The sequence below is a fragment of the Rhineura floridana genome, chromosome 6 (assembly GCF_030035675.1).
Source record: "Rhineura floridana isolate rRhiFlo1 chromosome 6, rRhiFlo1.hap2, whole genome shotgun sequence".
NCBI lineage: Eukaryota > Metazoa > Chordata > Lepidosauria > Squamata > Rhineuridae > Rhineura > Rhineura floridana.
The window spans coordinates 46,733,197-46,760,174 of NC_084485.1; the positions used below are offsets into that span (position 1 = coordinate 46,733,197).

Below are 26,978 nucleotides of genomic sequence, written 5' to 3' on the forward strand. Positions count from 1 at the left end.
ATGGGACAGAGACTGCCTTGGTCGCCCTGCTTGATGACCTACGCTGGGCATCAGACAGGGGGAGTGCATTCCTGTTGGTGCTGCTGGACCTCTCAGCGGCCTTCGATATGAGTGACCATAGTATCCTTCTGGGCCGTCTAGCTGGGATGGGATTGGGAGGCACTGTTTTACAGTAGCTCCAGTCCTACCTGATGGACAGGACCCAGAAAGTGGTGCTGGGAGACTACTGCTCGTCCCCCTGGCCATTGGCCTATGAGGTACCACAGGGTTCAATTCTGTCTTCCATGCTCTTTAACATTTATATGAAACCGCTGGGAGAGGTCATCCGGAGATTTGGAGTACAATGTCATCAATATGCTGATGACACTCAGCTCTATCTCTCTCTACCACCTGATTGCAGGGAGGGTGCTCATCCTAAACCGGTGCCTGGAGGCTATGAAGGGCTGGATGTGGGCTAACAAACTGAAACTTAATCCAGACAAGACGGAAGTGTTGCTGGTCAAGGGGAAAACTGTGCCAGGGATAGGGTTGCAACCTATTCTGGATAGGGTTTCACTCCCCTTGAAGGAGCAGGTCTGCAGTTTGGGAGTCCTGGATCCTGCCCTGCTACTTGAATATCAGGTGGCCACAGTAGCCAGGAGTGCTTTTGGCCAACTCAAACTGGTCTACCAGCTGCGTCCGTTCCTGGAGGCAGTTGACTTGGCCACAGTGACACATGCATTGGTGACATTGAGGCTTGATTACTGTAACTCTATGTGGGGCTGCCTTGGCAAACAGTTCAGAAATTACAGTTGGTTTAAAATGCAGCAGCCAGAATGTTAACTGGAGCATGGTGCAGGGAGCATATAACCCCTGTGCTTTATTGACTGCACTGGCTCCCAATTTGCTTCCAGGCTCAATTCAAAGTGCTGGTTCTGACCTTTAAATACCTAAATGGCCTTGGACCAATGCACCTGCGGGACCTCTTACACCCATATGTACCTGCTCGGGATTTAAGATCGTCTGCCTTGGGTCTGCTCTGCATGCCTGAAGTGAAAGATGTTAGACTGACAGGCACGCGGGAGAGAGCCTTTTCCGCTGTGGCCCCAAAGCTTTGGAATACCCTACCCTAAGAAGCCCGCTCTGCTTCCTCCCTGATGGTTTTCTGGAGACTTCTGAAAATGATCTTGTTCCGGGGAGCCTTTGGGAGGGACTGAAGGTAGAGCCTGACACTGATTATGTTAATTTTTACCTTAGTAGTCCATTCAGTACCACTCCCTATATATGCATGTATGCATGTGTATATGTATATATATTATTTTGTGTATTTTAGTTGCATTTTATGTATTTTAATTTATTTTAATGTTTTTGTGATTTTTATTGTGTACAATTTTATTATGTACAGGCTCGATTTTATTGTAAGCTGCCCTGAGTGCCCTATTGTAGGGTAGAAGGGCGGGATAGAAATATTATAAATAAAATAAATAAATTTTGCATTCAAATAGGTAAGGCACCTGGCATGAATAACGTTTTTTAAAAGACTGTTGAGGATAAGTGTGACAGCCAGGGTGCTGTGTGCACGTATGGCTTTTGGAAGTGAAATGTTTGTACTTAGCAAATACAACTGTGAAGCTCAGGTATGTTTTGTCTTGCTTTTTGAGTAGGAAAATGCTAGGCTTGTATTTTATTTATTTATTTATTTATTTATTAAATTTATAAATTTATATCCCACCCTTCCTCCCAGAAGGAGCCCAGGGTGGCAAACAAAACACTAAAAACACTCTAAAACATCTTAAAAACAGATTTTGCATGATAGAATGAGAGAAAACATGGCAGCCTCTGCTCCATCACTATTCCTATTTTGATAAAATGAACATAAAAACAGGGTTGCAAAGCAAGTTAGTGTACGCAAATATCCTTAATTTGCATAAGGTATTACAAGTACAGGGTTAAAGGTCAGTTTTTTTCTCTTAAGGTCAGAGCAATATGCAGAGTCTTGAAGTAGGCATGGATAAAGAATTATACACAGTTCAATGTCCTTGGTCTTTTATTATTGCTGTCTGTCTGGTACTCAGTGGCAAGTTCCCCCAATAGCACATTCTCTCTTTTTTCTCCCAGTGCTTAACCCTTCATTATGGGTTTTAGCCATTGCTTACTCAGAGTAGACCCATTGAAATTAATGCGCATGACTAACTTAGGCTCATTAATTTTGATGAGTCTACTCCTAGTAAAACTTAGCATAGCATCTATTATGATCACTAATCTATGTTGAACTTTCTTTTTATATGATGGAGAAGGAACTGTATCAGTCCATCATCTAATATGTTGGGTGCAGCCACTTCTTCTCTGGGGTTGTGTGGTGGATGATTAATGGATTTGTCCAATTCTTCTACTTTTTGTAGTTCTTAACTCTTTATTTTACAATCATCTATAGAGAAGGGTCAATTTTCCAGGAATATAGTGTGGTGAAATGCTTTGAACCAACCACTGATTGTTGTCAATGTTTTCCTTCATTGCAGCAACTAGATCTTCATTCCTGCCCCAAAACCATTGTCTTCATCATCCACTCATTCCTCTCTGCCAAAGTGACTCGGCTGGGATTGCTGGCATAGGAACACGGGGCAGAATCTGGAGAGAGACAAGACTTCATGTGATCTATGCACTATGGCTATGCTTTCATGGCCAGAGCACATTTTAAAAACGCCAATACAGACTGGATCAAGGGCAACTGGTGTAATGCATCCACAACCAAAGGAAGCCATTAAACTTCCAGGACAATTGATTGAAACTCACGGACAGGCAAACTGCCTCAGTATGCAAGCCCCAGAATGGACAGCCCATGCAATAAACTGTTCTTATAAAGTTGCCCATCAGCACATGATATCCCTAAAATATAGCACAAGCTTGGAAAACATGACTGCTGAAAATGTCATACCAACCCAGTTCTGTTGTCACATTAGTGCCTTCAAGATGATATTTTATATATATATATATATATATTAAAAATTGTTTGTATCAAGGTTTTATATTTATATAGCTCAGTTTATGAACCTTACAGGGGTGCTTACAGTGGTTTTTGCTCTGCAATTTCAAAGCCATTTTGCACACAGAGACTGCAACACTGTGCACACCTACCTGGGACTAAGACCTATTTAATCCAATGGGGCTTACTGCTAAGTAAACATGCTTAGGGTTGAGTTGAAAATGTGGTAGATTAAGCTAGATCTCTTCATTAACCATAATGCATAAAATATGGAAAAGCTCCTAAACCATTTCTTTTACACAGGGCAGACATAAGCTGAAAAGTGGCTACGTGGATTTGCTCATTTATCCAAACGTTTGAGATAGTTACAGAAGCCATAAAAAGAAGGTGCTTGATTTGAAAAGGTCAGGAAAATGATTTTAATTTTTATTTGTTTGCTAACTCTTGGCCCTTCAGTTTTTTGTTTGTAAGATAATATGTTTTAAACTGGAGGTGCTCTTGAGTAAGGGAAACAATTCGTTTTATGGGCTAAAATTCATGCATGGGGTTATCTTTATTATTTTGTTTTCCTTTTTTGCGAGAATAAATACAGATTACTAAAGATGACTGAAGCATAGCTTGTTTTCCTGTTTGAATTGAAAACAACATTTGGAGTTGCCCACTAAGCGTGAAATTTACCAATTTTTGACACAACAGTGGCTTTCTCATCTCAATTTAATTTTAATTGGAGCAGCTTTCTGGTTGCCTCCCGTATATATGACTGTTATCAACTGCTCAGAGTCCTGTTGTTCAGGAATGTTTAACTCTGATAAAATTGCCTACGTGACTTTCACTCTTTGCTCTTATCTGCTCTAATTCATTTATCAAATATCATTTGTGTGTGTGTGTGGGGCGGAAACTCAGCAATATACATCCCCAACACAGCATGACACATAACTTACATGTATCGTTCCCCAACAGGCTGCAATGACCACCACTTACATGAGTCATAACACAGCCTACACACATTGCATGCTTACAGATATTCCGGTGGTGCTGATTACCACTGAAGGGAATAACAGAAGAGACAAGAAGTCGGTAGTGCCGATAACTGTCTGCTACTAAGGATGGGGTAAAATATTCACCAAATTGGATTTGGTATTGAATATTGGGATAATACACAAATTTGTTTCATCGTCAAACAAGCTCCCACTCTTTGTGTGCATTTGCAGCTGTTAGCAATACCATAATTTTTTAAAAAAATCCACGGCAAGAATTATGTATTTACATAATTATTTTTGTAATCTGCTGCTGCTGTATATATAAATATATGGCAGCATACAGAATAATGGAGAAAATTACATAATTTGCAGGAAAAAACGAAGAACCAGGAATTGCAATAACTCGAACACAATTTATAGCAAATAGGAACTGGCAGCCCCTTTGACGAATTGAAAAATGGAACGGAATCAGATAGCGAATTCCATCCCGATCCACTACTCACCATGCAACCATCCACAGTGCAGTCTGGTCTAAAAGCATTGTAAGGACCTTCAGCCAGCTTTTTCACAGTGCTCTTATTCGGTGAATGGGGAGAAACTGTTTCTTGCGAAACCTAACTGGGAGAGAGAGAGAGAGGATTTTCACTGTGGTGAAAATGAACTGAAGAAGCATTCTCTGCCCTGAGCACAAATGCCACCTCAAAATATAGGGAATACAGGTTCAAACCACACTTTAGAAAGTATTGGGGTGGGGTTTACACAGCTGCTCACATTTTGAAAGTGGACCTGAGGGGATTATGCTGTCCTGTGGAGCTGCCCCCCCGACTGCCCACGTGAAGCAGTCCTGTGTACTTCAGGTTCCCACACGTGAGGGGGAATGCTGATAAGCCCAGAATGCCATTGCATGTAGAGGAGCAGTACACCCATAAGTTGGTTTGCACATAAGGCCACTTCACACAGCTCCTAAATACACAACTAACAGCACGTGTGCCCAGCTGCCTTGTACTGAATCAGGCCCTTGGTCCATCTACCTCTGTACTGCCTACGGCTGTGCTTCTCCAGGGTTTCAGGCAGGGGACATTCTCAGTCCTATCTGGAGATGTGGGGATTGAACCTGGGATCTTCTGCATGCATGGCAAATGCTCTGCGACTGAGTTGCAGCCTGTACCAGTGCAACCCACAGCCTGTGGTATAGCCTCAATCCAATCACCCGCCATGGCTGCTTTTTTCTTTAAAAAATGAGATCCTGTCTAGTCTAGTTTGGTCTTGTCTAGTGTGTTCCTCAGAAATCATCTTTCCCACCAATACTGCCTGAGATCAATCTTAACAGGAAATGCCATGAAGCTCACTGGGTGACCTTGCGCCAGTCACTGCCTCTCAGCCTCATGAAAACCCTATTCATAGGGTTGCCATAAGTCGGAATCGACTTGAAGGCAGTACACACATGCATACAATTACTACTAAACTTTCTGCATAATATTAACAATCACCAGCGCCCCAAACACTGGAAAAAATGAATCATTGTGGCTAAATAAACAATATTTAGATTATTATACAGCCACGAGAGTGGCTGTATACTATAGTCAGCGTGGATTTTTCACATTCTGCAATGTTAAATTGAAAATACCTCACATGCCATTCTGATGCTTCCCATAAGCTCATTTCTAGACAAAACCTTACAAAACATATAGTCCTGAACTCAGAAACGCTTGCTTAACAACCCTCTAAATTTTCATGGGGATACACACAGGTCAGACAGAATAGTGAGTTCAAAGTGTAAAAAGAGAGAAGTCCCTTTTGGACTTTTTCCTGTCAGAGTTCTCATAATCTGCTGAAATTCATTAAATATCAGCCATGTTCACAAAGTACCTGGAATCCTATTACTGACCTTACCCCATACTCTGACCATCTTCTGCAGTTTAAAAGTTTAAAAAATGGCTGATTTTTAATTAATTTAAGAAATTTTGCATTGAACTGAATGATGTTGGGCATGCTCAGTAAGAACCAACTGTCAGTGTTCTAAAAGCCAGACTCACAGCTGCTGGGCTTGGCTAATCAGGGGCCACACACACACCAGACTTTGATTTCACTTGAGACAGTTATGGCTTCCCTCATAGAATTCTGGGAAGTGTAGTTTGTGAAGGGTACTAAGAGGAGACTCCTGTTCCACTGAGAGAGCTTCAGTGGCCAGACTGGTTTAACAGTCAGCTACTCTGATTAATGGTCTGTGAAGGGAACAGGGCGTCTTCTAGCAACTCTCAGCACACTTCACTAACGACACTTCCCAGGATTATTTGAGAGAAGCCATGACTGTCCAAAGTGAAATAAAGGCCTGGTGTGGATGTGGCCAGGGACAGCTTTGGTTTAAATTTGGGTGGGAGGCTACTTGTGCCTGCAGTAGAATAAAAAGGTGGGGGGAAAGCAATGATACTGTTCACAATGTTTTCCTTTTGCAATGGAAAGGGGCTTCCCCTCTGCCCAGTGCCCACCCACCCAATCTCCTCCCCTCCTCCTACCCCCCTCCTCCAAGTCATTGTTGGACTACAACCTGGGAAACCAGGGTACGAATCCCCACACAGCCATGAAGCTCACTGGGTGACCTTGGGCCATTCACTGCCTCTTAGCCCCAGAGGAAGGCAATGGTAAAATCACCTCTGAATACCGTTTACTATGAAAACCCTATTCATAGGGTCACCATAAGTCGGGATCAACTTGAAGGCAGTCCACTTCCATTTTCAAACATGATTGCACAGAAATAAATCCATTGAACTCAAAAAGTATGCAAATGATCAAACCCACCCTCCCTTCTCCCTTCTATCCTCTTCCTCTTGTCCCTTCTCTCCCCCTTCCTTTGCCCCTCCCTCCTTATCCCCATCCCCTTCCAATCCCCTCTTTCCCCTTCCCCCTCCCCATGGTCAGTTTTACCTGTCTTAAGCATGATTGCACGGGAGTAAATACCATTGAACTCTATAAGTATGCAAATGATCAAACCTAACCTCCCCCTTCCTTTGCCCCCCTCCAATCCACTCCTTCCCCTTCCCCCTCCTCCTCCCCCATGGTCAGTTTTACCTATCCTAACCATGATTGCATGGGAGTAAATCCCACTGAACTCAATAAGCATACAAATGATCAGACCTGCCTTTCCCCACCTTCCCCTCTCCTCTCCCTTCCTCCTCCCCTCTTCTTTCTTCCTCCTTCCCTGCCCACTCCAGCCCTCCCTCCCCCCGTCGGTTTTACCTATCCTAAGCATGATTGCTCAATAAACATGCAAATGATCAAACCTGTCTTCCCCTCCCCCTCCCGCCTACTCCCATCCCCCTCCTCCCCTCTGCCCTTTCCTCCCTCCTCCTCCTCCTCCCCCTCCTACTCTTCCCATCCCCTGTGGTCAGTTTCACCTATCCTAAGCGTGATTGCAGGAGAGTAAATCCCACTGAACTCAATAAGTATGCAAATGAACAATCCATTCTCAGCAAACTTGCACAGGATCCCATTTCTTATCTCACGAATTAAAAAGCAGGGATATTCACTAATAGGCAAAAAACCTTGCGGTTTAAGAATGTACCTATAGCCAACAGATATTTCTATCGAACTTTAAAAAGCAAGGAAATTGGGCAGCTATAGTGAATGCACCAGGGGAGCAGGAGACCTGACCTCCTCGCTGAGATATTGTACTGCCCTACAAATTGGTCAAAATGCAAACACAATTTGAGTTGGTCTTTCACAGTCCAATCCACTTCCTGTGTAGCTTGGAAGAATTTGGTAACATGTTCCTCTGAGCATATGGTGAGTGGTGGCAACACCTGCAATCAGTCCAAATAATAGAAAGAAGACATGTGCTGTGCTGATCTTGTTTTAGCAGGGAGGAAGCAACATTATTAAGACAGTTGATATGTTCAGATGGTCAGTTTAAAGATGTCTGATTTACTTTGCAATTTTAGTGAAGCTCCTATAGGAAATCATTTTCTTTTGTTTCTATTTCTCTGAATATGTGAAGTACTGCAACACTTTGCAAAATTTACACTAAAAAGCTCCAAAAATAATTGTGGAATAATATTGTAATCAGTCTGATTTTACATCAAACTTCAGTTTCAGATTCAACTGTTAATGTGCCCAAAATAGAAATCGAGCATAACCTCCAATTTGAAACACAAAAGGCTGTCTTCACCATCCTGTGACATTGACCAATAAAAAGGCTTTGAAATTAATAAAAATAAATTTGACACAGATTTGTAGGATGAATAATGAGAGAAATAAAATTTTCTAAATTAGATTCTCTGTAGGAACATTAGTAACACAGAAAAGAAGCAAAGTAAGAAGAACACCAACAAACATACAAAAATATAATTCTCCATCTTTGGAGATGGCAGGTGTTGCCACCACTCACTATATGTTCATATGTGAAGTGTGTGCGTGGGATTAAGAGCAGGCAGCCTGAGCTCCTTCACAATCATAGTCATTGTTTTAATCTCTCTCTTGGCTGGCATCAAGTGGTCCAGCTGTTTCCATGTCGGACCCCAGATTTCTCTCACAAGGGACTTCAGAAGCTTGCCAGGGAGAAGATGATGACTTCAGAGGTTGATGAGTCTTTTCCAGATGGGTAATGCTGCCTTTGGTCACAAGGCAGCTGGCTGTGAACTGGCTGATCCAACCTCTTAATTTTGACCTGTAGCCTCCTATCTAAGGTGCCATAATAGGTCATTTATTCACCCCCCTGAAAGGAGCAAGACCCTCACAAATGGTCCTAGAAGCTGTGAAAGGAAACACCCCTTGCTACCAGTCTCCTTATAGCATCTGCCTAGATTAGGTACCTGCCACTGTAGAATTAGCCATAAAAGCAGCAAGTGGCTGGGCTTCAGTGTCTTGTCTACTCTTTTGCTCCTCTCTATGGGTAGAGACACGTTTACTGTTCCGCCAGTTCCAGTGCGTATCCAGTTCTCTTTTCTGAAAACGAGGGCACACAATGCTAGTCAAAGCCCGCCCATTTTTACTATAAAACCTGGTGAGATCAGCTTGAGTGCATTATTTAAAAATTCAGCTTCAAACAGATTTTGCAACTGATGGGGCAGATCAACCCATTGCCCCCCCAGGTGTGGCCAATGGAATTGCTTTGCTGTAGGTGATGAGCGTGCTCACAACCTATATTTAGAAGGAACAATGTAAATTAGGGGCCACATTTGTAAAAATGGGCTAATTTGTATAGGTTTGCAGAACTCTTTTCATTGAATTTAGGTTACTTTGGTGCAGAATTTTGACACACACACTTAATTTTAATACAGCATACACGCTGCAGAATATAAGAGAAATGGCTTCAGAAATGGGGTTGGGAAGGTGAAAAGAGAACTTAGTAGTTGCATGTGGTGGGAAGTGGAAGCTTTAGGGGGTTACCATGGCAGGAATGGCAGGGACTGGCGAGCAGAGCAATCAGATGTGCATCCCCTAGTATAGATATGTTTTCAGTGGAAAATTGCTCCCCATATTCCCAAATAATAGCAGTTAAGTGTGGAATTAAGACTTAAACTTTAGAACAATGCATATGTCCAAAAGCATGGACAAATGCAAAAACTAAGCAATACCTATTCTCTATGGACACTGTGGAAGACTTACTGCAGAACTAGATAAGGAACCTGTCATGTATTTAACCCTTTTCTGAGTGCCAGATTCAAGTCTATTCCCACTTCTTGGTCACTGCAATAGCAAACACACTGGAACAAACAGGTTCTCTAATTGCACCCTATGGCTATAATCCAACCCAGAGCTAACTAGCTAACTATGCTTAATCTCATTGATTTCAGTAGGTTTAATTGCACTTCACCCTTTCCAATTGCGGCCTGTGTATATAAACAGCTAAGAGCTAAATAGAAAAGCAATGCTACATACTTGTAAGTAGTGCCATATGGGTAGTCCCTTGAATTTATACCCATACTCTCAATCATCATTGGGGAAGGGGCAGAAGAGAGAGAGAGAGAGAGAGAGAGTCATGACTCATTACTAAGATAAAGGCTCCCATTATCAAGAGAGAAATGTTCATTTTATGTATGCAAGCCATTAGCTCAGATACAATCTCATCCCAAGTGCCAGGTATTTTAAATATATAAAGAATGGCACTCTTCAGCAACAGTAATAAATTGATTCTGCAGCAATGTATTCTCTTTCCCCTTGGCTGACGCAATTGCTGGTTAGTGGTTGTCATGGTAATACCGTTTCTATACTCTGAAAAACTATTAGATGGTGCTGATTATATAAGCCTCCCACAAAACAATGTAAGAGTAGTAACAACAATAAGAACTAACAACATTTGTTGTTCTGCAAAAGTGTGTATAGCTGTGCTTAAAAAAATGATAGGGCCAGTGTGTAAATCTGAACACTCAGCACTGTAAAGTCAGTGAGCTTATCTACAAGGTGAGCACATGGATAGAAGCTTTCCCACAGCATGACTTTGAAACATATAGATAGCCTGAAATGCTGGGGTAAGTATTGACATGGAAGAATGCTCCGTAACATCTCTACACCATTCTGTAATCCAAGAATGAGAGAAGATGGCTCAATAACATAAACCCATTTCTGATCAGGATTGAGATAGGCAACCTTAAAGTCCCTTTTGCACTATAGTCCTTGATTAGCTCCCAAGTTTGGAGCCTCATTCGTGGATCAAAATTAGATTCCTGGGGACAAATCAGTGTGATACAAAATGGGATGGTTTGGTGGCAGTTGTCTGGGTGACAGTTGTTCAATTTTCATCTGTTGCATATGCCTATTGCCATCCCAGTTTGCAATTCCATGGTGGGAGCCAGCAAAGCAGACATCTTATTGCATGTTTGTGGGAGTGGTTCATTTTCTTTGTTTCATCCTATCTGTCACCCACAGAGTAGGTGGTCTATTGTACCTTTTCCCTCACCAGGACTTGCTATACTCTGTCTTGTCCGCCTGCCCATCCTGAGATTTTCAGTTGGAATGATAAATTTTGTTTCCTATCTGAACTGCAATTACTTATAAGAACAAAAGAAGAGCCTGGTGTATCAGGCAAATGGTCCATCTAGTCCAGCATCCTGTCCTCACAGTGGCCAACCAAATGCCCAAGGGAAGCCCACAAGCAGGGCCTGAGCATAAGTGCACTCTCCCCTCCTGCCATTTCCAGCAACTGGTATTCAGAAGCATACTGCCTCCAGCCATGGAGGCAGAGCATAGACATTATGGCTAGTAGTCACTGATCCTCCATGAATTTGTCCAATCCTCTTTTAAAACCATCCAAGTTGTTGGCCATCACTGCCCCTTGTGGCAGCAAATTCCACTTTTTAACTATGCTCTGCATGAAGTCCTTTCTTTTGTCTGTCCTGAATCTTTTAACATTCATATTCATTGGATGTCCACGAGTTCCAGGGTTACAAGAGAGGGAGAAAAACTTTTCTCTATCCACTTTCTCCATGCCCTGCATAATTTTATACACTTCTATCATGTCACCTCTTACTCGCCTTTTCTTTAAACGAAAAAGTCCCAAATGCTGCAACCTTTACTCACAGGGACGTTGCTCCATGCTCTTGATAATTTTGGCTGCCCTTTTCTGAATTCACATCACATCATTTGGGAAAAGACTATGACTGAGGTATATACACATGCCACCATATCTCTGTTTCACATCTTCCAGCCACTACAACTCTCAGTGAGTGCAAAACCAACTTAAGTCCCATTCATGCAAGTTGGGCCATTGCAATAAGGTATCAATTCACAAAGTGTTCAAATACTTAAGAAAAAACAACCAATAATCCAGGATCTCCCTGTTAGAGGGGTGAGGAACTTGTGGCCCTCCAAATGTTGTTGGACTACAGTTCCAACATCCCTGATTAATTATTAGTTGTGCTTTTTGGGTGTAGAATAATAATAGCTATTATTATTATTAATTATTATTATTATTTAATTCAACATAGCTCTAAGTAAGCATCCAGTCAGTGTAAGGATTACTGCTAACACAACAGGACCTTCCCCCTCTCCTTCACCCCCTAAGTCTTGTCTAGGGGTTCCCCCAACCTTCTAGAGCAGATTTGGAAAGGGCACAGGACATGCAAGCTTTGTTGCATTAGTGGTAATCCTTGAGCTGATTCTGGACACATTAGTTGAATAACAGCCATTACTACAAGCAGCAGCAGAGAATATATACTACCCCAGGGAGCCAGGGCTGTGCTCTGAAGGCATGTGATGAAGCACCCTTGCTGAAACTAAGAACTGGGACTGATCATTGCCTAGATGGAAGGCTAAACCTGGAATCCCTATATATGCTGGTTTGAGTTCTGTCTTGAAGGAAAGGCAGACACAAATGTGATAAAAAAAATATACCCTAATTGTGGAGAAACATCAGTTTATCTGTGTAATCTGAAAATCACTCACCATTTCCATTTTAGAACGTAGAACCATCTCCCCCAGTGGCTCCAGTTGCAAGTTAGCCATGGTCATCAAAGTGAAGTGGATGTTTTCAAACTGTCATCAAACTGAAGTTTCTAGAGGAATGACAGTTAATTTTTTTGGAACAAAGATAAGAATCCACTTGAGAAAGAACACTGGGCTAAAGGATTAATGCAGTACACACGTATTACTGGCCACAGAAGCAATCTTCTCTCATAATTAAGGAGGACCCTATGTTTTATCACACTTAAATGTCACATTCTCAGAAACCCTGACAATACGGATTTGGAGGAAAAAACCTTACAAACTGTTAAATCAATACAACAAGTAATTCAGAAACAGATGGTGTGTTTTTCTCTGATCAAAAGCATGTCTGTTCTAGGAAAAATATTATTATAGTAATTTAGCTTCCTGTTACTACCCTGCTGCTATTATCCTTTAAAGCTTATTTCAATAAAAGAAGGAATCACACCCAATCCACAACAAGTTTTTGTATCTCTTCAAAGGGCTAGGATTCCATTTCAGAGACTGTAGGCCGGGGTGCCAGTTGGGGGGGAAGTTACCTAGAACTGGTTGTCCAACATTTGTCTGAGCCTGTGAGGATGATCTACCCATAGCGGCATGTTTCCATCAACCCAGAAAGTGCTAATCGCTGCTGCATCCAGTTAGACCTCAGTGAACATGACTGCATGTCTGTTGGTAGGGATGAAGAGGCACACTCCCATTTGGGGCCATTGGTCAGGCAAAAATCTTTGCTACACAGAGCTGAATCGCAGGGAAGGAAACAACCTAGCCAAAGTCAAGTGCTTCAAGTCCCATTGTATCTCCTTTCCATACCTTTGTTGCTCATGAACATCCTCAATCTCACCACCTCGTCCATTTCCATATGACTGGTCTTTATCAATAGAGCAAAATATCACTTTTCTTTGCTAAACAGATAAGAAAGTAATATGTATTCGACTAACTTCTGCTGATGCTGGAAGTGTTCTGGTGGCAACAGAACATGGTCCTGTAGAAAACTACATGATATGAATTGTTTATACTAATTAGATATATGCAAATTAATTTGATTTTGTGTTTGGAATATTCAAGTTTGTCTGTGTTCCAGTTCAGATGCATACATTTTCTTATTCATTTTTTCCAAGTTAGTGTTGAATTGCACTGTGGTTCAGTCCATTAATAGGATTGCATTTCCAGTTAAGTCCTAAGAAAGTTTATTTTAGGACTTAACTGGAAAGTCAGGTGGCGTTCTATGGCAAAATCCAGGTACCTCCTCTTCTGCAGATCTTCTGTGTCAAAGACCATGCAGACTGATAGAGACACATGTGTGCACACATACACACACACTTATTCAGTTGTTTTTTATTCAGTTAATCTCAAAAAAAACTTTGGATACTATCTGAATTGCTTATTCCAAACCTATCCATACATTAACTCCTAAGCCTAAAAGCATTGTACTCCAATATTGACTTCTTGTGGAAAATCTCACAAAAGGACTACCTTGTGTAGTGTCATCTTACGTGTTGTATTGCCTTATAAATCTGCTGCAATCAAACAGATAAAGAACAGAAGGTAGACAAATGTTCAGCACAAAGATTCTATATAGCAGCTGCAGGAAACACATTGCAGCATTAAGGAAACCAGGAAAGATCAAGATCAGTCATAAGCATTTGGAGGTCATGTTGACCCAATGAAGCTCTCCTCACCACCCTCCCAATTAGGAAATGTAATCCTAGCTGAGGCAATAAACAGAAACATACAAGGCAGCAACAGAAGGCAATGTGTCAGAGAAAAATTAAAAAAGAAAAGATGGATTTGAAAAGGCAATTGGTCTGAAATCTGCATGTCAAAAGAAGGATGCCTCTGAGAAATATGTAGCACACGCTCCAGTAATTGGGGATGTGGGAATGATTCAAGACTATATAACCCCCTTTAGGCAATGTAGAGAGTAAGCTGAGAGAACAGTGTACTTCCGTGAGGTCTTCTGACTGGAAGGCCTTCATAAATATATCTCTGGCTGAGCAACCCGACCCATCCATGGGAGCCTGGACAGGTTCAGAACTGCAGAAGACATGCCAAGCTGCCTTATTCCAAGTCAGACCATTGGTCCATTTAGCTCAGTATTGTTTACACTATTTTATTTTATTTTATTATTTATTTAATTTAATTTATATACCGCCCTAAGCCCGAAGGCTCTCTGGGCGGTGTACAAAAAGATAAAAAACAAGCAATATATAAATACAATAAATACAAGCTAGCTATTCCCAACCTGGTACTGTGCTCATGTTGTTGGACCACAACTCCCATCTGCCCCAGCCAGCATGGCCAATGGTCAGGGATGATAGGAGTTGTAGTTCAAAAACATCAGCACAACACCAGTTTGGGAAAGGCTGGTCTATGCTGGTTGCCAGTGGGCGGCCAGGTGGGGCACTGGCCCGATGGCCCCTGGAGCTACAGGGGCCCCCTCAGCCGCCCCTCCGCTCCCCTTCTGCAATCTGCGGGCCCCCCATGCCCCCACTTACCTGTCTGCTGTCTTTTACCATTGCCCTTAACAAAGATGGCGGCCACGGTTTCCCTAAGGTACTGAAGCCCCTGCCGCCATCTTTGTTGATGGCAGAGATGCACGTGTGTAGCACGCACACGTGCCATCAACTAAGATGGTGGCAGAGGCGTCATCCCCTTAGAGAAACCGCGGCCACCATCTTCGTTAAGGGCAATGGTAAAAGACAGCAGACAGGTAGGTGGGGGGCTGTGTACGTGCGTGCATGCGCACGCACACACACGCCAGGGCCCAGGGGAAGCTGATGCCCAAGGGCCCCTGCATTCCTGGAGTCAGCCCTGTTCTTCAGGGTTTCCAGTGAAACTCCCAGCCCTACCTGGAGATACCAGCAGAGGTGTAGTCATCCAGGGTTTCAAGGGGTCTTGGACCCTTTTCTTTTTTGGGAGCCAGGTCCCAGCAGGGGCCCTAAGTCTCCAGTGTCCTATGAGCTAATCAGCATGAAAGGGGAGTGTGTGAGCCACTGAGAGGAGGAGTCTTCTAACTTACTTCCTTGTTCTTTCCTGCTGATTGGAGCCAATCAGAGTGAAAGGTGTTCCTGTTTGTTCCTGCTTCAAAAGCCAATTTTGTGGAGAGAGAGAATTCTGTAATTGCAGAAGAGACAGTGAATCCTGATGACAGCATCCCATCTACATCATCAAGCAGTTGGGTAGCAGCAGGAGATAAAAATGTAGACATTGAATTCAGTAAATCAAGCAATATCTCTGACAGAAAGGACAGTCAATAGTGACAGTGATAGAGAACCAGAAAGTGGTATTCAAGCCTGGCCAGATTATTTCACAACCTTAGAAAGGTTGTATAATTTTAGAAGGGGGCTGTGACTATCATTAAGGGACCCCACACTTCTGAATTTGCCACTATGCTACTGGATACCAGAATTGAACCAGGGATCTTCTGCATGCAAAGCATGTGCCCTACTCCTGAGCTCCACCCCCCACTTCACACAGAAATGTTCATTGATTTTTGTCTTCTGTTACAGGTAATATGACTGGGGCTTATACCCACTAATTTCTTTTGTGTAGGTTGAGGAGTTCCATGACCACATCACTTACCTGGGTTTAGTTTCCTTTGGAAGAAGGTCACTGGAGGCTTTTGATATTTTGTAAAATTTGAGTTTATTTACTAATATACAGGTTGAGCATAGATGGAGGTGCACCTTTAAACACTTTGACAGTCAAATCCACTGCCTCGCATCAGATCTCCAAAGAGTCACACACACACACATGCACTGCCACAAAAAATGCTTATAGAACTCCAATCAGCAGTATCTCTGTACCATGAAAAAACTTCAGTCTGTTCTTTCACAGGCACTAGATTGCATCATCCTTCGCTTGGGAATGAGGGAAAAGAGATATCTGCTTTTCCTCCTTTCAGAAGACTTAAGGAAAATCCTGCTGTCAAGAGCAATTATCTATCAATTATCTTCTATGGAGATACATCACTTGAACATCCTGGGCTGTTAGCACTCCTTTGTCAAGGCCAAGACTCTGGCCAGGTATTGCCTTAAGCTCCAGGCATCCCACAGTGATAGTGATATTACTCAAAGAAATTTGATAGCAAAACCCATTACGATATTCTGCTTCAAGCTGCAAAATCATCTTAGGCTAGCTTTGAACATGATCCTATGTGTGCAAAAGACCACTGAATAGAATTTTTAAAAACCTCACATCTAGCACTGGGAGGTGTGAAAGAAGCTATCTGTGCTGGCTTGGCTCCATGCATACTACTTGGGTGGGATTAATCTAGGCTCCCTTCCTTCCCAAGACATGTAATCAGCACTGTCAAAGTTGATTGTTCTGGCCAACTGGCAAAATGCTCCAAATTCTCATATACAACAGGTTCTGTGGGGCAAAAAACATTGTACTGGAGATTCTGTTCCACTAGGAACACGACTATATAACTCATACAAATCTACACATTTTGGCAGATCTGGCTCCTAAAAGTATTATCTATTGGATTCCAGCATTGTAAAAAAAATTACCAAAGACTTCTACAGTGAGTCATTCAGCCCATACATGATCTCCTTGTTTCCTGAAGAGAATATGGAAGTGGGGGTGGGAACACAACATTCTAATCCGTTTTCATGTAACTATTTAGGGGAAGGGCCACAGCTCAGTGGTAGAACATCTGCTTAATATACAGAAGGTCCCAGGTTCAATCCCCGGCACTTTGCCACGCAGAGATGAGAACATCCCCTAACTGAAATCCTGCAGAGTCGTTGCAAGACAATGCAGAAAAGACTGAGTTAGATGAGCCAATGGTCCAACAGGATGACAGCTTCCTATGTTCTTTATAAGAGTAACGAGGACAAAGGCTTCAGTGAGTTACAGAGTCCCAAAATCTCTGGCCATTGCAAAGAAGAGGGATGCAGTTTCAGAATGCACTCCTAAAGATATATATTGTTATCAGACTGGGTGGCACACATCTGGACTGGCACCTTCCTTTGTTAGAGTTGTACAGGTGATGTGTTGCCATTGAAATTAAAGTTTATGATGTTTTAAAGTGTTTTTAGCATTTCTGTTTGCTGCCCTGGGCTCCTGCTGGGAGGAAAGGTGGGATATAAATCAAATAATAAATAATAAATAAATAGAGAGTTAGCCAATTGCTTCTTGATACAGGGCCATTTGGGGTGGATCTTAAAACCATAGGAAAAGGAGGCAGACCTCTGCCCTCCCCCATCCTTTAGTGAAGGATAATGTAAGTGAGGTGTCTGTGCAAAGATTAAACTGCAGTTTGGGGCAAACTGAGACAAGAAGGAGGGAGCTGAGCGCATATGGGAAACATTTTTATCTGTTGAGGGCTACATTCTTTTAAGGGTAATAATACTGGGAGCCACATCCTGGTGGTGGGAGAAGGTGAAGCCACGAAAGGACAAGGTGAGAATCAACAAAGGATATCATTGCCCCCTTTTCTTTTTGCTACCCCCTCTCTCTCCTCACCCCACCTACCTGCCCAGCAGGCTGCTAGGGGAGGGACATGTCACTCTTGCTGGAGATCTGAACTGAGTCCTTGCAGAGGACTCTCTCTCCCTCCTTTCACTAGTCCATCTGTTTCTGCACCCCACCCACCCCTAACATAGAACATAGGAAACTCCCTTATACCGAATCAGATCACTGGTCCATCTAGCGCAGTATTGTCTGCACTGATTGACAACAGCTCTCCAGGATTTTAGACAAGTATCTCCCTCCCTCCAGGCTCCCCCACCCACATGAAATTGAGCCAAGGGCTGCATGGCACCCAACTCTGCTTTAAGTTCGCAGCATTTTGTCTCTGTTGATTTATTTATTTATTGTATTTGTATACCGCCCCATAGCCAAAGCTCTCTGGGCGGTTTACAGCAACTAAAAACATCAAAAACATACAAATTTAAAACACATCTGTTAAAAACAATTTAAAACACTATTTAAAAAATTTAAAACAATTTAAAAAACACATGCTAAAATGTTGATATATTTAAACTAAGCCTCCACCTATGCCCAACCAGTATATTTGTAAATAAATGGAAATACTACATCAGTAAAACCTCATTTCATAGGAAATCAAACCTGGATAGATCGTGTGCACCTGGAATGTCTCAGTGCTTGGAGAAGTAGGGTGAGCATAAGAATATATTGCTAGCAAAATACAAGATAAAAAAGCCTCACTTCAAAGGTCCATTCAGTCCCTAGACCAGCCTTTCCCAACCAGTGTGCCTCCAGATGTTGTTGGACCACAACTCCCATCTCCCTGACCATTGGCAATGCTGGCTGAGGCTGATGGGAGTTGTGGTCCAACAACATCTGGAGGCACACTGGTTGGGAAAGGCTGCTCTAGACAGGAGCCACTATTGGCTCTGCAAATGAAGCAGCATGAAAATGCTGCAGATCAGCAAGCAGGGACAACTCATGGCAGGCATCTGACAGAAACAACCAGCAAGAACGATAGCAGGAAAAACTATACTAGAACACCAGGTTGGGAATACAGAGGAACTGGTCTCCTTTCCACTTTCTCTGCCCACTTGATTTTAGCTCACTAGCTTTTAAGAACAAGATAAAATGCTAACTAACATGAAAGAAACAAGCTTCCTTTTAAATAAACTCTTCCACTAGTCAGTCATTTTAATCAGCAGAGGTACTTACTCTGCAGCGGTTTTGTACAACTCCTGGCAAGGAAGAATTCTCTCCACCCTTCTCTTTAATCTGTTCTTTTATTTCCTTTTTAAAAAATACACAAAGCCTTGTGGAAGAGCCCTTGATGCCACCACACCTCAGGCAAAGGGAAAATCTTTCTTATGTAGTGGCAAGGGCCACTAAATGCCACTTAAATGCCACTTAATCCAGAGAGAACAGACTTACCATGTTACTCCTATCTCCTGTGTATCCTCTAGGTTGGCCTTTCTGTTCATGCAGGATAATTAATTGTTGTAAACCGCCCAGAGAGCTTTGGCTATGGGGCGGTATACAAATGTAATAAATAAATTAATAACAATAACAACAACAACAATAAATATCAGTTGTAATAGAATTCTATTTCAGTACAATTTTATTGTTTGGCATAGAGATGTCCACCACCTTCCACCCCAGAAATTGCATTTTGAAGGATCCAACATTTTATTCTCTTGAATGAAGCAGGTTCAGCATCTAAAGAACCAACATTCTGCTGACACTGGGGTGCATGTACAGGGAACACCATTCTGTTAAGATAAGGGGGAGAGTACACATGATCCCCTCCAGACATTGAAAGACCACGAGGAGGGGGTCGCAAAGCTATCTGGGCTAGCCTCTCCTACCGCCCACATCACTGCTCACCACTGCCACTCCCTCCCCAATCATTATTGGAAAGAGTTCTCTGCACATACAGATGTACTTGAAGAGGGACCCCAATTAGCCAGGCCAATTAGCCGTGTGTAGAAGCTATCTACATGTACGTATGAATAGGTGGAGAACTCTTTCCACTAGTTGTCAAATGGACAAACGCTAGGGGAGTGTGGTGGTGGTGGTGGTATGTAGTGATGGCAGGAGGTGCGGCTAGTTTGTGCAGCCCGGCAAACCCCTCCTCATGTTTTTTTCAAGGTGTGGAGGGGGTTGTGAGTTACTCATCCACCCTCAGGACAAAGCCCCCAAAGGAGTTGATTAGTCCACCAATATTCCATTCAAGTATAGAAGGGCAGTCATTGTGATGTCCAGGTGATGTCTGCTCTGCTCCTTGCCATCAGAGAAAGGGTGCTCTCAGAAAGCCTTTGAACCAAACTGGGTGATCCCTGACTGAATCACTCACACATAGCACTGGCCCTTCAAGTTGGCCCCTGCTCTGACAGTGGGCCTTGGTGGGCTTTGCTGGCAGCAGGCAGCACAGCAGTGCCTTCACCAGCGCCAAGTGGGTAGATGTAGCTGTCATGTTCATTCCCCACAATTTCAACATAGTGGCAGCTGAGGGAATTGTGGGAAATCATAATAGTGACTAGACCCAAGCCAAGCTACCCAAGCCAAGGAAAAGATTCATCAATAATCTGCTGAGGTCCTGGCAGATGCCCAAGGATGCCAGGTGCTAATGCTGGCTCTACTTTTACACCACCACCCCCGCAAAAAAAGTGATATAAACCATGAGTGAGATGTGATTGGATGAGGGAGTAGTGGGGGTTGGTCCTTCCCACCCCTATTTTTTTTTCTGATATGAATTCCCCCCACTATTTGCCCTGGGGGGTGGGGAATGAAGGACCATTCACACACTGAAAAGAGGGCTGTGAAAATTAACCTCAACCGTCACAATAAGTGTATCTCAAGTAACAGGATGTTCCGCTTCTCAGCTAGTAGAATGTGGCTACATTACATATGTCAATAAGTAGTTTCTGACCTTTCAAACCCAGAGGGAAATGCAGCATTTAAGGTATAAGGTTAATATACCATAAATGTCAAAAAGCAAGGGCATGCAAAATGCAGTCACTCAGGAACCAGGGGAGTAGACTTAACTCTGTGTTTGCAACTCAGAGTAGTAAATAGGGTGAATAGGGTCCACGACAACATTTGTGGATATCTACAATATATCCCTTTTGTGGAATTCTCTCCCTGGGACAGTTCGGTTCTTCCTCACATTGTCAGTGTTTAGGTGTCAACTGAAGATGCATTTGTATGCCTGGGCTCATGGAACATAATTGGAAACTGGAGACCCAACAGTCTGAATATTATAGCCTACTGCCTTAGGTGATATTTTTTTTGAGATGCAGTTTTGATATTTTAATTACTGTTTTGCTATGTTTGTATAGAGACGAAGGGTGATACCCAGTTCAATCATACTGAGAGGAGACATCCTGAAATCAATAGACTTAAATCACCCACTGTAAATTAATTTATTTCAGTCCATTGATTTCAGTGGGTCTACTCCAAGTACAACTAATGTTGAATATCACCAGAATAAATAATATATGGAGAGGAGCTCTGCAAACCATGGGGATGTGAGAATCCATTTAATCTACTTAAGCGAAACTCTGTTCGATTAGGGTTGTATTCAAATAAGCCCTACTCAGAGTAGACCCATCAAATTAATAAACATAATTTAGGCATGTTCATTACCTTCAGTGGGTCTATGCTGAGTAGACTACTGTTGAATACCACCCTTAATACTTTATACTTTGAAAATCATGATTAAACCATATGCAACTTTACAAGTCCTGCTCAGTGAGTGGAACAATCTATGTATCATCACCATCCTGTATACCAAGTGTGGGGAACCTTTGGCCCTCCAGACGTTGCTCAACTATAGCTCCCATCAGCACCAGCAAGCATGGCCAATGGCCAGGGATGATGGAAGCTTTAGTTCAGGAGGGCCAAAGGTTCACCACATCTGCTATGTACTAATACAAAAATTATTCTCTGAGTATGGATCCTTATGTAGCCAAAACATGTAGACATTTGCACACAAAAGGTTAGTATCGGCAAGCTTGGGATAACTGCAAGGTTGGCAGAAGTACAAAAATATTTAGGAAAAATGAGTGAGAGGGGGAGAACCCACCTCAGTGGGAAGTGAGCATGTCCAGTGGGCTTGGAATGCTGACAGACTGTTAGAGGGAACCAAAGGAAAACTGGAAAAATGGGATAGGGTAAAGAGTCCTGAAAGTGGAACCGGCTGGGCAGCCAGGATCCTGATCAAGAACACTACACCTTGCAACATTTTGGTACAGATCTCATTTGTATACTTCGATTCCCTTATTCAGCAAGGTCAATGGACATTTCTAATTGTTTCCATGAAAATAAATTAGGGAAAGGTCATGGCTCATTGACAGAGCACTTACTGAGCATGCAAAAGGTCCTAGGTTCAATCCCAGCTATCTCCAGGTAGGGCTGATGAAAGTCCCCTGTGGGAAACCCTGGAAAGCTACCCCCAGTCAGCATAAATCATACTAAGGTAGATGGGCCAATGGTCTGACTGGCTATAAGGTAGCTTCCTGTGTTCTTTTTAAGTTCTGGGTCCAGAATAAAGAAATAAAAAGAGGACGGACATCCCTTGCACCTTTCTTACCGTGCAAGAAAGAAAATGTGGGCAGGCACAGCTTGTTGTGTAGTTATGAAAAAGATTACCCCTGCAAAAATATCTTGCCCTGCTTTCCGTTTTATCCTAGCACTCTCTGCTTGACTTGCCAAAGAAATCCGCACTGGACTTGCTGCTTGCAGTGGCTGGGTTCAGAATACCAAAGAATCACAGGATAGTAGAGTTGGGAGGGGCCTATACAGCCATTGAGTCCAACCCCCTGCTCAATGCAGGAATCCAACTTAAAGCATGCCCAAGAGATGGTTGTCCAGCTGCCTTTTGAAGGCCTCCAGTGTTGGAGAGCTCACCCCCCCCTAGGTCATTGGTTCTATTGTCGTACTGCTCTAACAGGAAGTTTTTCTTCATGTTCAGGCAAAATCAAGAGCAGATATCACAAATAAGACATGCTTGTGTCTGTTTGGGAGGAACAAAAGGGTCGTCTGGGTTTATGCATGTCAGAGAGCCATAATCATCACCAGCTGTTTAAGAAACTCAAATAAGCAGCTTGTTGATAGCATGGAGAGGCGGGGAGAGAACTGGCTCCCTGTCAGAGAGGTCCAATGTGTGAAGGTAAGAAGAACTGTTGCTCAGTGATATGAAACATGCTTTGCCTGCAGAACGTCCCAGATTCAATCCCTGGCATCTCTACTCTTTTTTTTAAAAAAATGATCAAGTAGCAAGAAGGTGGTGGAACAGTCACATCCTGCTTGCAGGTTTCCATAGGCATCTGATTGACCATTGTGAGAACAGGATGCTGCACCAGATGGGCCTTTGGTCTGATCTAGGAGGGATTTTCTTATGTTCAACCATGAAGATCTGGTGTCAGGACGAGATGAACTAATGATCTGACTAGGTCTAAAGCAGCTTCCTATGAAGACCATGACAGTGGTGATCAGTTAGGCGAGTGGGCCGAGATGCAGCAGTGAAGGGGGGGGGAGAAGTCCACCAGGTCCTAATTTAGCTTTCCCCAACCTGGTGCCCTCCAGATGCTTTGGACTACAAGTTATTCTAAACATCTTAAGGTAATCAGGCTGGGCAACACAATCTCAATCAATTTCAGAGTTTAGTGCCTGAACCCGTTTTCAGTGCCAGGACTTGTATTTGGAACAGTTCACCTTAAAAAAAAAAAAACTCTGACAATGTATCACATATATTTATCTCTTTCTTTATTTTTTAAAAAACTATATCCTGCCTTTCTTTAAAAAAAAAATTAGTCCCAAGGTGTTTAAGTGCTATAGCCTATCTCCACATATTTGTGATTATGCAATAGGATATCCCAATAATGTTGCTTCCAGGAAGACTCTTGTTCTGGTCTTCTCTTTTCAGAAATTAACAGGGGGCACCAGGAGGTCTGGCATGGTGAGAACAGTCTGTGCAGAGCCCTAGATTGGATACGGTGGTGGGTGCCATCAAGTCAGGACTTGGAGGCAGACTTCAGGGCCCCACAGCGCAGAATAAGCAGGAGGGCTCCTAAATATAGTAGGGCAGGCTTACCATAAGGTGAAGTAAATGAAGCAATACTCAGTAACATTTAAAGAAGGGGCCTCTGCAAGACTATCAAGTCTAAAATTCGTTTAACTGCACCTACTAATTGGAGACGCTTTCCCTAATAGGAGGTGTGCAATAGCTGTTGTGGGCACTAGAGGGCAGTAAAATGCCTATGGGAGGCCCTCTGAGAACGAGACTATGAAATCACTGATAAGGTTGTCCTGCACTGTTTGCTTACTGCAGCACTACAGCATTACCCTAGCAATATCACTTGTACTTTTCATTAGTCATTTGTGACCTTTTACTTCTGTAATCAAACAAGACAACCTAACACTTAAATCTGACCATTTAGGCCTGACATTTACAATTGGTTCTCAAGTTAAAGAGACCAAATGAAAATTTCCTAGCAGACAGCGCGCTGTGGGGAAGGGCGAGCCAAATAATTCATTTGCTGAGTAACATGTATGTCATCCCTAGTCAATCATCTGTATCTGACTGAATAATATCAGTTGATATTTGTACTGGAGTGGCTGTCATTAAACAGTCAATATTCATCTGAAATTACTAGCACACAGAGGTATACAAGATACCACATCTATTTCCCGTGCCGAGGACATGGAGATTGCATTTGATTAGTGTAAAGTATAGCTGATATTATGGGGGCAATAGCATTATATCCCTGGGTACAGCAAATATTTTTGCTTTAAATTTATGGGACCTGGCAAAGTAAAGTCACTGTTTCTTCTGTTTCTATAATACAAGGTTTCACATTAGATCTGAAAACAAAACAAAACAGCAATTCCCATTACATGAATGATTCGCCCCTTCCTCCTGAAATGTTCTATTACTGAGGTAGAATTTGTTTCCAGAAAACGTTATAGCTTTGCCAGCCAATTTTATAGATTACTGGGATGGGACATTATTAATACATAATTTAAGCTCTAGATCCCAATATGGACCCAATGGAACATAGAAAACTGCCTTTATACTGCGTCAGATCATTGGTCCATCTAGCTGGGTATTGCCTGACTAGCAGTGACTCTTCAGGTTTTCAGAACAGGGTCTTTCCCAAGCCTATCTGGAGATGCTGAGGTTTGAACCTAAGACATTTGAACCTGGGAACCTGCATGAAAAGTATGCAATGGAACCAATTACCTAGGGAGGTGGTGGGCTCTCTGACACTGCAAACATTAAAGAGGCAGCTGGACAGCACCTGTCAGGTATGCTTTAACCTGGATTCATGCATTAAGCAGGTTGGACGATAGCCTTATAGGCCCCTTCCTACTATTCTATTTCAGAGCCACATCTGCTTCATCTCTAGGAAAGTAATTTCATAGAAACAAATAATTTAGCACCCACTGACACTTTTGAATGAAGGAATAGAGGTCTATAAAAGGGACTTGCAACAAATGTTAGTGTGTGTGGAGTGCTCCTCTTCAGGATTCCAGCCAGCCATACCCTTTTCCAGAATACTCCATTCCATTTCCCCCCACCCCAGAAAGGAATAAGACTCCACTCCTCCTAACACCTCTTCCACCAACACCAAAGGCCACCCACTGAGCCATATCTATGGTATATTGTGTTCCACGAATCTTTAACAATAGTGGCCAGATATGATAGAGAACAGGACTTCTGTACCTTTAGTAGTTTCATATGCAGACAAATATTGATAGATGCAGGTTCTTCTGTTACTTCTGCTGAACAGAGAAGAACAGCTCCACCTGCCTGGGATTTTCTCACAGTTTGATTTGAGGCAATGCTTACCACCTGGGGCTGTTTCCACTGTTGGGGCTCTACATTTGAAGTAATACTTAGCATGCATAAAGGGCTTACTAAGAAACCATTGACCTCCCCTATTTGAGATAATAGGGAAAGTCTTCCAGGAAAGCAACACTACTTGCAGACAGAATTGAGTCTTGTCCTTTCTAACAGTAGACACTGAACAGCGGGTGAGCACACCAGGGTTTGGTTTTTACAACATACTAGGAACAGCTGATTGAGTCCATACCTCTTCCCTGGTGGGGTCACTGGTTAGGGTTCCACTTCCAGGTTTCTTAGTGGGCTGACTGAGTGATAATTCCTTTACACAGCATTCCTTGGAATGTACAGCATGAGGAACATCAGAGTAGGGGCTGTAGCTAAGTGGCAGAGCACAAGCGTTGCATGTAAATGACCCCAGGTTCTGTTCTTGACATCATCTGTTAAAGAGTGGTGGCTGACCTTTTTTTGGCCAGTTTCATCTCTGGCAAGGTTGGGAGAATGGAGAAGAGGTGGCTGACATTGGAGAGGACATTTTCAGGACTGATAAAGGAAATGAGGAGGTTACAGAGGATGTGTCTCCAGAAGCCTCAAAGCCAGTGACTGGATTTACTTTGAAAGGCTCAGACATCCTTTCCTTGTCTCAGCTGGCTGGGAGGACCCTTTGTAGGCACCAAGGCCAAGTGTAACGGCAGAAGAGGTAAGTGCTAACAAAAACAATTGGAACTGCTCAGACAGATGGAAATGAAAGCGACTCAATAGAGTCAGAAACTAGCATGTTTCAAAGGTTGTAGAGGATAGAGAAGAGACAGTTAGTTTTGTCCACCCCCTGTCATAGTCCCTGCCTTGTAGCTCGTGCTGAAAAGGGCCTGAATTAATAGTGTTGTGCCCTCCTTATTTCAGTACATAAGATGTAGCATTGCTTGTATTTGCTCTTGTGACAACTCATCTGCTGTTGCTTCCAACGTCCAGTATGCCTGTTCCTGTTTGAATCCTGGTTTAGGCCTAGCATGAGATGCTAGGTCCCTGTTCTGATTTCTGGAATAAAGCTTTATGCAGAAAAACCCAGTCACCGAGTCCTGAGTCTGTTTCTCTGGTTGGGAGCCGGGACAGCCAGAGGACCTTGTTCATCTTTGGCCAACCCCAGATTGGGGGCCTGGGTGTGGCCAGCTGCAGATGCACCATACATTTAAAGGACATGGCTTTCCCCCCAAGAATCTGGGAACTGTAGTTTGTTATGGGTGCTTGGAACTGTAGCAGTGTGTATGAAGCCCCCCCCCACCAGCTGAGGAGAGGGTGTTATCTCCTACTCTCTGTTCATCAAACAATCAATATG

At 42.9% G+C, this 26,978-nt stretch overlaps 1 protein-coding gene and 1 long non-coding RNA gene across 3 annotated transcripts in view; one reads left to right on the plus strand and one right to left on the minus strand.

Annotated features, from left to right (window-relative positions):
- SNTA1 (syntrophin alpha 1) overlaps positions 1–3,794 on the plus strand; it is a 93,421-nt gene extending 89,627 nt beyond the window's left edge. The window contains exon 8 of the mRNA XM_061631659.1: positions 2,499–3,794. Coding sequence (XP_061487643.1) covers positions 2,499–2,591 — 93 coding nt within the window. The 3' untranslated portion in view covers positions 2,592–3,794. The remainder of the gene's footprint in view (positions 1–2,498) is intronic.
- Positions 1,734–25,860, minus strand: LOC133387257 (uncharacterized). 2 transcript variants are annotated; one of them, XR_009763434.1, is made up of 6 exons: positions 25,523–25,860; positions 19,228–19,318; positions 15,383–15,477; positions 12,322–12,431; positions 4,446–4,560; positions 1,734–2,607 (listed from the first exon to the last, which is right to left on the minus strand). It is a non-coding gene; the product is annotated as an uncharacterized LOC133387257 (long non-coding RNA). The 2 variants fall into 2 exon arrangements; XR_009763435.1 differs by lacking the exon at positions 15,383–15,477 and having other exon boundaries at positions 25,523–25,682.
- Positions 25,861–26,978: the final 1,118 nt, after the last annotated feature.